The sequence below is a fragment of the Strix uralensis genome, chromosome 6 (assembly GCF_047716275.1).
Source record: "Strix uralensis isolate ZFMK-TIS-50842 chromosome 6, bStrUra1, whole genome shotgun sequence".
Taxonomy (NCBI): Eukaryota; Metazoa; Chordata; class Aves; order Strigiformes; family Strigidae; genus Strix; species Strix uralensis.
Genome location: NC_133977.1, coordinates 15,704,929 through 15,719,603, shown reverse-complemented (window position 1 = coordinate 15,719,603; position 14,675 = coordinate 15,704,929). Strand labels below are relative to the sequence as shown.

Below are 14,675 nucleotides of genomic sequence, written 5' to 3'. Positions count from 1 at the left end.
AGGACAAATATGTATAACAAAGGTAGTAGGGTTGCTTTGAAATTCCGATTTCATAGCAACATTAGAATCCACTAGAATCTGTTTTTCCAGAAAAGCACTCACTTATCTTCACCATAAAATAGAAAAATTGATAACCCTCATCCCCAAATACCAATCTTTGTCTAGGCAATTCTCAAATGTTAGTCTGGAGTCTCATCCTATCCTCTAGCTCCTGGGACAATAAGTTTCAGTCACTAATTTTAACTTCCCAACTCAGCACAACCATTACACTTGCCTACAGGAATCTCATTAACACTCTAATCAGTCTTTGTATTAAATTCATATTCAAGACTTTATGAAATAAGTCTTGAATCTTAAGGTAAATTAATATCTGATTCACTTTGATGCCCATCCTCAAAACAAATAGAAATCTTTTTAGAACAAGAGTAGGTATAAGACATTAAATTATAGGAAACCTTTACATCAAGACAGAAATGTAATACTATTTTAGCAACTCTCTTCCTACTTATTCCCTGTATTTTGTTTATAATACTTATTTTCAAGAAACACTGACCCAACAACCAACAGACGAAGAGGGATTTCTGTTTCTGTAGGTTCTTAAAGTACTACTACTTGCTTATTAGTTGTTAACATTCACAACATCCTTCTGCCTGTTCTAGAATTACAGAAAGAAATGAGTTTAAGGCTGAATTTCTCAAAGGTAGTAAAACACTTGGAAGTCTTAGAGGCAAAAATTCTGCAGTGAAATGAATTATTCTTTAAGAATTAAAAAATACAAAGCAGTTGTCTCATTTTAACTTGTACTTTGACATAGCTGTACTTCAAACGGTCACAGGCAAAGCCAAAACAGTTTGATTCAAGGGAGAAGAGACACAAGATTACAAACACCTGTTTTAGAAGCACTTAAAGCAATATCTGCATGTATGAATTCTAGCCAGACCCTAGGATGCTCAATAACACACTTATCATCCAACAAACATTCCGCACGTACACAATTCAGTCTGGTTTTATAGACAGGTTTCATCAAAATAATCAGTTGAAGCATGAGTCTGATATACAGAGAATCTCTGTGTGACCTGGGATATCCTATACTGCTCTCAGCTATGACCTATGGGCATCTCTGTAAAGGCCTGCAAGCCAAAGTGCGTCACTAATTGCTGTCTCTGCCCAGTCTGCTTCCTACACAACTCTATGGCCTCATGCCATAAACCACAGAATCAAGATACACTGCTTACTCAACTTGAAAATCTTTTATATCTTAATAAATTCAATTCCTGTTCCGTAAACTTTTGAAATCTGAATGCACCCATTTCACATCAGACTTTGTGAAATCTGAAATTACACGCTAGAGCCAGAATATCTTGTAAGTGAACATCTACAGCACATCTACAGAAACGTTAAACAACACAAATGGAGAGCCTATACTATCTTGGGAAACTAACTATTGTATTTAAATTTGTCCCTAGCTCAAACGGTTGCTCTCAAGCACACCAGAAAGATTAAAAGCAACACCGTCTCATCAGTGTTGTATCAACACAAGCGCTGGAGGTACAGATGTATGTCTGTATCCCAAAGATTTCTACTGGTTTGATAAATTTTAAATTAGGAAGTGCAAACAGATCATTCTATTTCCCTCAGCAGTATACTAGCATCAATCACCACAAAATATACTAATTCTGCAGAAATATCCAATGCCCTTTACAGTCTTCCCATTAATCTTTGCAAATACATTTCCCCTTATATATGAAAGTCCCATTACCATAGTACCTAGATGTGTCAGAATTGAAAAAGACAAAAGAAAAACGTAAACCAAAAAGGATGATATCTAGCTGCAAAATACACAGATTATAAAAGCCCAACCATGACTCATTAAACTGCAGCTAAACTGAAAGAGGTCAACTGAATATAGCAAGTACTTTGGCAGTAGTATAGAAATATAACTGTTTTGAAAAAAGTATTATCCTAAGAAATCAAATAGCTAAGGCACCCACACTGGTTTAGTTCTGCCCTTTACTGATGCCTTGTAATAGCTAAACACGAACAGCAATTCCTTGTATATCATACACCCTCATTCATCCTCTCCTCTTACTATGATTTGTTTACCCTTTTCACCCCATCTTCTACGCATTTTTCCAATTCATTTGCCTGCATAGAAAACTTGTTCCTCAGCTCTCCTTTCTTCACCAGTTTCTATTTCCACTTTATCCACACGGGCATATTCCCCTAACACCTTACTTTTCTACTGATCTGCTCTTTGAATTGTGGTTCTTTCTGCAGAATGTTGTGAATCTTGAGAAGGCCATACAGTAACAACCAATGCTGCAGTCATCATCTGCTCAACATCCTACACATTTGAGTAGACAGTACACTGAAACGGACATGGCCACATTTCTGTTATTGTTACCAAACCTAAGGCAGGCTCAAACTCAAGCATGAGCCACATGCTGTTGGTTTCTCTTCCAACTGCATTTTCTGTTATGTTCTTTGGAATTGGTGGAGACCTGGTGTTGAAACCATGGCCTAGAAATAGGGATTTAAAATCTGATATGCTTGGCTTTTCTTTCACTCTACAAGTTAGCAAAATCCACTGCCAGACTACACCCACAGAAGGAGAAATTAAACATTGGGATATTTTATGGAAAAATCCACCTTGAATCACTTCTGCATACAGTTGGATACCATGTAACAACAGCTCCCTGTAAGGGGAGTAATAAAACAACTGTCATGATAAGCATATAACTCTTGTAACGTGGATTTCATTGAATTGCTTGTTGGTTCTGTCTTTACAGGTGGCATAGGACTGAACCATTAAAAGCTTGTGAAATTTTACCAAGGTGTAGAAATTTACTGGCAAATCATGTACTTTTTTAACACTTCCCAGCTGAGCTAAATTGTCTATACTTCATGCATAGATCTCAGATGAACATTAAAGGCCTTTTACAAATAGAGGATGAACAGCCTATCACAGGAAAGGCTACAATAACTTCTATACAGGCACTACAGAAGCTTTTTTATTCAGTTTTAAGACAGACACACATATAAGGAGTCCCTAAATTCTCTTGTATAAATTTAAACTAAATAGTACGTTACACCAGTGCTATCTAGTGCACCGCACACTGTAAGAACAATGAGACAACAGATGTGCAATACACTAGTGTTTTTCTGAGGCAAGAACAAAATAAAACTCTTAACAGATATTATAGTTCACAGCTTCTTCTTAGTGAAGAATGCAAATAATTTACATACATAACAGCAACGGTAGGATTCCTGCAATTTGAAAGTGAATAGGAACTTGCAAGCAAGAAATCTAAAGTGAATGTTTTCAAGGGAAAGGCTTCTTGCATTTAAATCCTGCCTTCACATTTAAATACATCAAAGACAAAAATCCATCCTACCTGTGTGGCTTTGTCTCTCATACATGGAGCAGCTTGTCCGTGATTATCACGAGGCCACTGTCCAGCAAGGTATGGAGCAGCAAGTGTATCCAATGAGGAAGTCCGGCGAATAATGCTGGAAGGGCTTGATGAAGGTGGTCTGGATTTGTCAGCTGGAATAAGAACACTTGATTAGAAAGCAAGGCAGATAGCTTAATTATTTTAATTGCCTACAAGAAATCATAACAACATAGTAGTTCCTATTTGATAAGTATACAATAAGATACTTTTAGTACAGGAATTAAGTTTGCTTTTTCAGTCTCTATTCAGTTTTAATAAGCAATGAAATGTGTTTTTATGGTTTCCTTAAAAACATCCTTATGTCACAAATGTTCCATTGATACTCACATACCACCATTTATTCCCTCAAATGTGCAACAGGCATTGGATTCTTAAATGATGAAGGCTTGGAAGAAATAAAGATAGCTACATAAGGGCTATCATACATAAAGGCTAACAAAGAAAATCTGTGCTGAACTTTTTCAATTTAATGCCAAGTTTAGAGTTCACCCCACTAGCCCTTTACCCTTCACCTACTTTAATGCAAGGGACACTATAAACTGACATGTTTTATTAACTACCCAGTATACAATATATGGCAGATTCATAGAGTTATGTCTAACCCTTAGATCCAGAAGTCAACTTTGACAAGGTAATGATTTACACTTTACAAGATAATCAAGACATTGCCTCCCTTTACATGCTACTTAGTGACTACATTCATATTTGCCTGACACTATGCCTTCTGCAACACCTCATTTTTAGTGTTTACACTGATACCACTTTTCAGAACAATTTAGATACTGAACCAGAACCCTTACTGAAAAAAAGTTAAATATAACAAGCACAGGAAGTAACATGAGAAAAAACAATACGGTTAAAAACAAAAATTCGCATCTATCCCATCTGTCAATGATATCTTTAAGTGGCAGTAAAAGACTACGCCACAAGCTAATAAGTGTAAACACTGGGAAGAAACGCTCCTCAAAATAATACTTGAGGTTTGTCAAATTAATGAGACGAGCAAGCAGGAAAGACCCAGGGTTTAGATATAAATACATGCTCAGATATTATTTGTTACTAGATTTTCTAGATGTAAAATTCAAATCCAGATATCACAATGATACAAGATTGCTATCAATTCAGCTACTCCCCACATAATTATACCTGAAAAAATTGTGTATTAATCTTACCTATAATGAATACAAAGGCCTAAAACAAATGGCTAGAAAACAGCAAACAAGATACAGAGATCAGATGGAAGCTTTACAAGGGCGCTGGAAAAACTCAGTCATACGTCCTTCCTGACTGTGCCTTAGGATGAATCCTACACTAAAAGTATACTTAATGTAGCAATTTGTATTCTACATAAACTCATTTATGGGCAAAAGAACTAGTGCCTGACTCCTAGTCAGAAAATAAAAACACTGCCATCAGAAGTCCAGAATTCACTTTCTAAGCAGTTTCAACCTAGTAAAGATACATAAATATTAATAAAACCTGTCAGGTATAGATTTCATTGGTGTGGACATCATCTTTGTCTCATAGAACACCAGTCTTCCAAATGTAAGTCTAGTGACACTCTATACTAAATATCTTCATACAAATTTTGCATTGTAAGTGTACACATTAAAAGTGTGAAAAATATTTCACTTCATCTGTAAGGAAATAGTTATCAGCACTATAATCAGCCACATTCACTTAACGCGGTCCAGAAACCTCATCTGGTTTACTGTTTCTACTAGTGCCAACGATGTTAAATCTTACTACTGAGCTCACAGCAGATCTGCTCTCAGGAAGTGGCACAGAGCTCGATTTTGGAGTTACCATGTGCTTTAGACCCCTGTATCAAAGAAATTCTCTGACTACTACTACCACCATACAGCACACTGAAGGGTGTGTTTGTATCAGAAGATTCCAAAACGATTCCTTTTATCTGTACCATAGGTGAATGTGGCATGCTAATACAAGGTGTCATTCCTTAAAAATTACACGTGCTGCCAAAGTTATATCAAATATGTTATTTGTCTCAGAAATAGCTGCCACACTCTCCCTATTTTTCTTCTGAATTATTATTCTTCCTCTTCAAGAAGCTTCTCTCTTTTTACCGTCATGAAACAGAAAGGATGTGAAAAAAAAAAATTAAGAATCAGGAAGTGTATGTAGCCAGTCACATCATCTGCAAAGCCACTGCAGCAGACAGCTTCAAAACTCAAGCAGCAGAAATTGTTACCCTCTCTCCTTCCCCACAAAAAAAAAAAAAAAAAAGTGGAAAGATTATTTTGCTGGGCACACAGAATGGAAACTGAAGAGCCTGTTTACTATTTAAGTTCAAAGGAAGCTTGAGCACAAAGCCTATAAATACTCTCTTTACCTCCGATTTAAAACTTCCTTCAAGGACCTCTGTTTTCAAATTACTTTTATTTAGATGTTTGGGTATGTTTTACTTACTTTTCCACCTTCACAACATATCTTAATACAAATTGCCAAAGTCTACTACACAACTCCTCTTGCTATTTTGAAACATTTCAATGGGAACATATACAATGTTGTCATTGCACTTTCCTCTACAATACTTGAAGCAAGTGTTCAGCTGCTATTTTCCCTTGATGTGACCTACATAACAAGAGATCTGCCTCCACATAGATAACAGTTGCAACAGCTGTGGCTGATGAAAAACAATGGAGCTATTTCATCAAATAGACGCTTCTTAAATATTAGATCTGTTTTAATTGGCCTGATTATCTCTTTAAACCAATATTTGTGATAAATATCAACCCTCCTATCCATCCGTCACCACTCTAAATCTATTTAGAAACAAAGTCTTTCTGCAATCTGGCTTCAAGCAAAGTAAAATAATAGAACAAAGCATAAACAGAACATACACAATGTGAAACAACAAAGTCCATAATGTGAGAAAATAACAAGCAAGTTACCATGTCTTCACGAGTCACTGCAGTACAACTGACTGACTAAAGCTGCTACAGGTAAACTGGTATCACACACATCTATTGCAATCGTGAAGTCAGGCACCTCCAAAGGCAATTTAAGCTAAGGCAGTCTAAAAACGTGTCTGAAGAGCAAAACTGAACAAACGTTTACCAATAACTAACAGAAAGGTAGGAAAGAGAGCACTGATTTGGGAGTGGTCTTAACATACAACTACAATTACAACTGAAAAAGGAAATGACAGTGTGAGGACACACGCTGTTGAATTGAATACCTAAAGGGAGAAAATTGCTATATATTAAAGAAAGGAAGGGGGGGGGGGGAAAGGTGGGGGAAGTTCTAACACATAAGAAAGTCCTAAAAGACAAAACACTCTGAAAACTCATCTTTCAATTTTTCAGGAAAATTTTAGAACTGTTGTTAGAACTGCAAAATAAAGATTACTGCTGAAGTGTAACTTGAAGATTGATCTTACAGTCCTATTGATATCCTTCTACGTATTTGAAATCAAAGTTTTGAGAAAGGAAAATAAAAAGTCCAAAGAAAGATCTTCTAACAGACACCATGAGAAAACTAAACAAAACTAGCAAGCAGCAGAAAGAGTCGCTGGAAAAGCACAGGACACCATTAACCTCACAAAGTTCCCTGACAGAGTTCTAACTGAAGCTTTTTATACAGGTAGGATATCCAAAAAAGCAAGAAAGAGCGAGACGTAACTAGCTTTTCTGGCATCTAGGCATACACCTGACCTTTTTGTTCTGTTCTGGGCAGCCTTTTCCTCAGAAAGGATATTCATGGGATCTCTCCCATGCATAGCTGTCTTTTCCCAAAAACTCATACAAACACAACTGATCTCAGGGGCTTCACCTACTTTTTAATGTTTTGTTGAAAGTATTCAACTGGCTCAGACAGTATTGAGAACAGGCACACAGCACAACTGCGGATATGCCCTCTGGAAGACAATCTTGGCTATTATCTTCTCGTATATGCAAAAACTACTCTCACTCTTGCTTCTAGTAATTCAAAATGATCCCTCAGTAAAAGAATGACTGAATTAACGTTGTTCTACAAAATCAAACCTCAGAAAGCTCAAGATGTTCAAGTTACTTAATTCTAATGAATGAAAACATTTTGAATCCAAATAAATTCCCCTGAAGTGTTAGCCACAAAAAAACCTGAAGTATGATGCTGCAAAGATGATTCTTTACACCTACCATTTGTTAAACAGCTTAGGTAAGCAAAGCAGGCATGTAATGGTACACAAAGCCTTCTGTACTCTCCTACAGTAGTATCTTTCATAACTACTACAAAACCTTGGTAATTGATGTTGACAGGTCTGCAGCTATTACTGTGTCACTCACCAAATTCTTAAAATAAATAAATTTTACAGTGAAATTTGAGTGCCATGGAGTTCCATTCCTTCTCCCTACCCCAAGGAGGGGTTCACATCTGAACTCTTTAAACTTTCCAATATACTCCTACAACAATTTTCATCATTTCCTTTCACAGAAGTAGGCTTTAATCTTCCACATAGCATTCTAAACAACTAAAGGTCTATGTAGTTCCAGATAAGACTAACTGATTTTTCTCCCTAATTTTCAGAGTGAGTTTAAATGTCCAATACAGTCAACTGGAATAAACCACAAAGTTCAGCATCCAATAAAGAAAACTCTCACAACCTCAAGGCATCTGAAAGGGTCAGTAAACAACTGCTATGGCTCTGGTCTTGGCCTTCATGTTTACACAGCCTGGTGTATTATAATATTTTTGGAGTTGAACACTTCTGAGAAGACGTGTTTTATGTAAGAACACAAATAACAAGATCACATTTGATCTTTACTCAGTAGATAAACCAAGAAAGAAATAATAAAGGTAGAGCATACACATTTATCTATCTCATTTTGCAAGTCTACTAGTAGGTGAAAAGAACTTTCTCTAACAGGGGTGGTTTGCACACAAGTAAAGGTGCATATGTGAAAACTGAATCAAAACTGAAGATTACAGGGCAGACCTCGCAGCATAGAAATAAGGCCACAACAGTGATGGGAAGGACAGAGCACATTAACGTGCAAATAGAAGATGAAGTCTGTGAAATAAGCGCTAGAGACTGCAAGGAGGGAAAGTAAAAGATGAAAACTGAATAGCAGAAAGATCTGAAATTTAAATACATGCAGGCAATTAAATGGACACTACTCTTCTGTTCTCACACGTCTTGTAAAAAGCTAGGAGTTATCTTAACACAGTAGAGCAATCAAATGACTTATTTCTTTCTATATGCTAATTCTTAAGACCTAGTAAAGATGTTAGCATGGCCAACAGGCTTCTACGCAATGATCTGAAGACGTTGCAGCTTTTCCACCCTAAGTGGTCTGATGCACGCCTTTACAAACCACTTTTGAACCTGGATCTCAAGGTTAGTCATGCTGTTCCACATTCTCCAGGCCGGGATATTGTGTCTTGGGCAAGAGTTTCTATAAGTTCACAGGAAGAAGATAGGATTTTGTGATGTGTATAAGGCCTTTCAGATTACCGATTAACAAGAATCTCAAATGAAGAATACACACATTCCTCAATCCAAAACCTCAGAATATAACCTTTAGAAAAGCCTAAATTACTCTTATCTGAAAGGCAAAAAATCTGTTTCAGAACCTACATGCCTTTGTGGCACTGCTCTCTTACACTGCAAGCAAATGGTAATCTTGAAGTGATATGTCTGATTAAAAAGAAAAAGAAAAATTAAGTCACACAGACATTAGCTTAAGTACTTGTACCAATTGGTTATGACTGTCTAATCTGGCAGCATCATTTCTCAAGAGCCAGGATAGGAAAAAAAAAAAAAAGAAGTAAACCCAATACTGTAGTCTGGTTATAATCATCATTTTAGAAAGAGGGAGCAATGTTAGGAGCATTAAAGGAATTGCATTGGTCCTAGATTTCTGCATATATACTTCTGCGTATTAGCCAACTTTATTGTGTAGATTACCATGCGCAATTTAATGAAAAAGAGTAACTGTGAACTCTGGTATTTCAAAAGTCACAGATCTTTCCAGACTTGAGGACATTACCAAAAAGCCTCACTCATGCATTTTTGGGTAAATTTTTATCTTAAGAAGAAAAAGGACCTAATATGTAAGCCTCTATTATCCTCAACCAGATGCCACATATCGCTTAAATTTCAGCATTCCCAGTATGCTTTAATTATTCAAAAACATTAAAAAGCAGTTTGCTACAGAATGTATGCCATTCCCACACTATCTTCTACCTTCGCTGTAGTGCAAGCTTGTCATCACTCTTAAGTTCACACGTCCTTCTGCAGGGTTCATGTTGAAAGTAACTACTAAGGGAGCTACTGAATACTGCTTTCTTACATCTACGTGCAATGCCTACAGTGCTAGCTAGTTTTCTAATCGCAAGCTTGCGGACACTGTTTGGATCAAAAGCACACACCATCTGGCACGAGACGCAGACACGGCTTCACAACAGCCCCCAGACCCCAAATTCACCTTCCGCTTGTACCGAAGTATCTCAAGTAGGGCACATACCCTACACCACTGCCTCTCCCTCATCTGGGAACCTTTGGCAGTCTTTGCGGAAGTGCTACAGGAGCGGCTACAATTCCCCACACGGCACGCCCGGCTTTCTCTGTCCCTCTTCGAAAAGCCAGGAAGCACCAAAGCAGCAACAAAAGCAACAAGCCCTTCACCGCACACCCGCTGCCGCCAGCCCGAGGAGGCTCAGTGCGGGCACAAGCCCGGGCGCAGCCCCGGCCCCTGCCTCCCCCCGCGGCAGCGCGGCGCGCTCGGAGGCACACACCGCCGGGCAGGGGCACGGCCGAGCCCTGCCCGCCCGCCCCCCGAGACGCGCCGGTGAAACTCGGCCACGCCGAGCCGCCTCGCCCAGTCGCCCGGGAAGCGCCCTTTGCCGCTGGGCCCGGCCACCGCTGTCCCGCGTCCCCCGCCATTCCCCTTCGTCAGGTAACGGCCGAGCGGGCGCACCGACCCCCCCCCCCCCCCCGCAACGGCGGCAGGTGCGCGGCGCGGGCGGGCCGACGGCAGCGCTCACCTCTGCAGACGGGGGAGCTGGGACTCTTCCTCTCCGGGGAGCTCCTGCCTTGCTCCGGCGAGTGCCGCCGGTGCCGGACCCTGCCCGCCACTGCAGCGCTGCCCTCCGGCAGCGGAGGCACCGGAGAAGAGCACGGTGAGGGCCCGCAGCCCGGCGGCGGCGGGGGAGGAGGCGGCGGCGGCAGGTGATGGGGCCGCGGGGGGCTCCCCCGCGCCCCGCCGGCACGCGTGGGGCTACCCCGCGAGGAGGCGGCGGCCGCTGAGGCGGCGGCGCTGCTTCCCCCTCCCCCCGGCGTCTGCGTGGCCATGGCGGGGCCGCCGCGCCCGCCGTTGCCGCCGCCGGTGGGCGCCGCGCGCGTGGGGCTGATGCTGCGCGAGGCGGGCGCCGCGCGTGGGAGACCCCCGCCCGGGGCGCTGGCGCCGCCGCCGCCGCTCCTCGTGGGGCTGCCATGTTGCTGCTGCTGCTGCTGCTGCTTGAGCTGGAAGGGCACCGTGGCCCGCATGGGCTGGAGGCGGCTGCTCGCTCCCGCTCCGCCACCCGCCGCCGCCGCGCCGCCTCCCCCCAGGGAGGTGCCCGGGGTCGGGGAGCCGTTGCGCCTCACACGCTGGTGGGACATTGTCCGCCGGGAGCCGCGGCTCGCGGGAGACCGTCGGTGGCGAGGGAGGAAGGGAGCGGCGCGGGGCGCGGGCAGTTCCTCGCGGCAGTCCAACGCCTCAGGCGGCCGCAGCCGCGGCCCCGTCCCCTCTTCGCCGCCACCGTCCCCAGCCCGGGGCGACCCGCGCTGCTGCCGCCGCAACCTCCGTGCGCCTCATCAACAATAGTGCCCCGGCCGCCCGCCCCGCCCCCCGCGCCCTCCCATTGGGCGCGCGGCCGCTCGGCTCGCGCAGCTACGGCGCGCCCATTGGCTGCGGAGCGCGCTCCGGAGTGGCCGAGCCTGCGCGGGGAGGGGGAGGGGGCAGCGCTTAAAGCAACACGCGGCTGACGGCGGGGCCGCGCGCTGCCCGCGCCGGCACGTGCCGCGGGCAGGGGCGGGCGAGGGAGCGGCCCCGGGACCTTCCCCCGCCGCCGAGGGCGACCTCCAGTTCCTTCCCCGGGGCCGAGCGGCGGCCGTGCCGCGCCCGCGCGAGCGGCCCGCGGTCACGTGGAAGCCGGCAGGGCCGGCGGCTCCGCTCACCCCTGCCCCGAGCCCGTCCCAAGGCAAGGGCTGCACCTCAGGAGCGGGGCTGCTCGGTTATTATCAGCTCTAAAGGCACCGCACGAGAGGACGAGGGCTCAGCAGCGGTTTTACCCAACTGCGTTGCCACCAGCTGAGCATTAGCGATGGTGGCACCAGATACGTGGGTAATATCCGGGCAGACTTGACCCCCTTTTCCCTTAATGGCTGCGTTTACTCTTCTCCATTTAATTACTTACATCTTCACTACAATCTTTTAACTGCCGGCATCCTCTTCACCTGATTTATATATTAGAGAAGAGAATACACGCATGAAACAGGCCTTAGTTCATGTGTTAGGATTATTTAGATGCAAGGTAAACACACTTTAGCACCTTCAAAACTTGAAGGAATCAATAAATCCTCTCTGTCTTTATTTACTTATGCCTGTTCTGGGCTACCAGAACCTACCCAAATTCTTTTCAATATTGGCTCTACAAGTTGCATGTTGCAATTGAATACCATTGCTATGACACCACTGCTGTGACAACAAATTGCATACTGTTCTCTCTTGGCTTCAGCTTGGTTGTGCTTGGGCTTGGTTTTCTCTCTCCTCCTTTCTCTGCTGTGTCTGATTGAAGCCTACTTCACTCAAAAAGCCCCAGCTTCCCCTTTGAAGAGCTCTATCCTTGCGGCTAACAAGTTTAACAAACCTGAAAAGCAAGACTATGTGCACGGGCCCTTCCTAAGGATGTCTGGACACTGGTCTACCTAAACCCTTGAAGGTTAAAGCTCTTGTCAGAGTCAGGAGCTTTTTATGAGAAATCAGTCTGGCAAAGGAGAACAGAACTGATGCATTTCTGGTGATGAGGTTGTTACAAAGTTAGCTCTTGCATTCTGAATTAATTAAATTTCTTTTGAAGGACATTATGCTTGCTCATCGGTACATACTAGTAGTATGGCCTGCAGGATAGCTGGATGGGTCAACCGAAACCAGCTACAAGAGGCTGTTCCTAGTCTTGAGAATTATCTTGGGCTACTCCTGAAAGTGACTATGTCAAGGGAAGGCACCAGAAGCCTGGCAGATCACCATCAGTCCTACTATATCTCTTTCTTCAAGTGCGCAATTTACTTAAGTCACCTTATAAATTACACACATAGGGCCACTTCCCAGCCCTTTTCTTCTAGCTATCACAAGCACTGCTGGTACAATGTGGCAAAGCAGCAAAATCCCAGGTAACCCACTTCATTAGTGAAATAGCTGGGAGACAGTGCTCTCCTCACCAGGAATGGCCGAGAGGCAGAGTGGGGTATGAGCTGCGTACCGCCAGCATTGGAGGTGAAGGGATCTCGTAATTCCCTTGGTGACTCCATGTATATACTGAAAAAGGGTATCTGAGCTTCATACTGCCCCACAAGTAGAAAACCAGCAACCCAGCATGTCTGGAGAAATAAATGGAGCCTGTCTGCTGCTTTGTTGGCAGCCCAGGACAGCGCACGGTTATCCTAAAGCAGGTTAACCTGTGCAGCATTTATTTCACTTCTTTGCTGCAATTTTCAGTCAAGAGCAGAAGATGCAATCCTCTTTGCAGCTCTTCCTGCTGTGACAGCACCCGCTGCCAGTGCCAGTACAGTTGCTCAGCAGGCTTTCATTCCTTGGACAGTTTATCCTCCCCAGAAATACTGGGGTTGTTTGGAAGCAGCGTGCCATAAAGATATTTTTAAGGCATAAAATATTCCAGACACATTCTAATTCCTATTACTGTTTTGAAGAGGCCAAAAATGAAAGGTATTGATTCATATTTATTTGCATGATGCATGTTATGGGCCAAGTCACGACTCTGAATGCAGAAGATATCTGTGACAATTATAGTACTTCCCACATTATTGTCACACTGCAAAAATGGCACCGCTCCACACAGTTGTTATGAGGATATAAAGCAAAGCATTCATGTATACTGCTCATCAGCAGTTGTAGTGCTTTACATGCATTAGATGTGAAAGTTCAACATGTAAAGTCATGTTACTCAGACCTAATCAAACACCACGTACTTCATACATTTATTTGTTTAAACTGTAACAAATGTGTTACAACAGGATCTTACTCCTACACCTTATGGAAATAATGGAAACAGCTAAAGCAGGATTATGGATTACTTGAAAATAGTTCTGAAACATTTTTTTAGTTACACAAAAAAATCCGAATACAAAACCCCAGCCCTGAATAACTTGGATCCAGATCCCCCCAGACTCTCCTTGTAATTCACACCTCCCAAGCTCTGGGTTTTGTTTCAGCTGTCACACTCCTTACTGCCTTTAGGCTTTGCCAAATGTTGTCCAGGCCAACTTTGAACAACACATTTCATACGATTTCACGTGGAACCTTTAGGCTGGGATTTCCTCACATCCACGACAACCTTACTCTGGCCATAACAGCTAATGTAATGGTGCCAATGGTGATCCAAAAAATAGCAATGAAACTCATTGTCGTCATAGAGGCTGTGAGCCTTCTACCAGTATCACCTGAACAGCCTTTTAGTGACCTTAATCACTTTAGTGACTCCAAACTCACTGGAGTCACACGTGATCCCACATACACAGGATCCATCTCTGCGTCTTCAGCTCCTCTCTACCTGGTATTTTAATCAACCCATTGGCCCGCACGAGGTGAGCAGACACTGGTATGCTCAGATCCCACGCTGAAGTGTCACCGCTGAAAGGTGATGAGCACGCCCACCTCCCACCGACTTGGAGGCACTCAGCACCTAACCAGAGGCCTGCTGAAATGCACTGCTTTGTCGTCATTGTTGGGAGATTAAATGTAGGTATTGCAGACGTCCCCTTACATGCAAGGTGTTGGTCTTTTCTCAAAATACAGTGTGTAGTAAAAGCTGCAGATAGATACAAACAAACCAGTCCAAACGTTGGAAGCATATCAAGAGTGCTCTCAAAGGCAGAATGATAAAACACACATAGTGGCATGAACAAATCTGCAACCTGCTGAAAATAGGGATGTAAACAAGTCAGGGAAGTGGTCAAAATAGTAACCCACAATGAAAAGCAGAGAAACAAGGGTC

At 43.1% G+C, this 14,675-nt stretch overlaps 1 protein-coding gene across 1 annotated transcript in view; it reads right to left on the bottom strand.

Annotated features, from left to right (window-relative positions):
• The window catches only part of FAM117B (family with sequence similarity 117 member B), a 30,056-nt gene extending 18,816 nt beyond the window's left edge, over window positions 1-11,240 (bottom strand). Inside the window, exons 1-2 of the mRNA XM_074872916.1 lie at window positions 10,446-11,240; window positions 3,396-3,547 (exon numbers count right to left, since the gene is read on the bottom strand). Coding sequence (XP_074729017.1) covers window positions 3,396-3,547; window positions 10,446-11,061 — 768 coding nt within the window. The 5' untranslated portion in view covers window positions 11,062-11,240. The remainder of the gene's footprint in view (window positions 1-3,395; window positions 3,548-10,445) is intronic.
• Window positions 11,241-14,675: the final 3,435 nt, after the last annotated feature.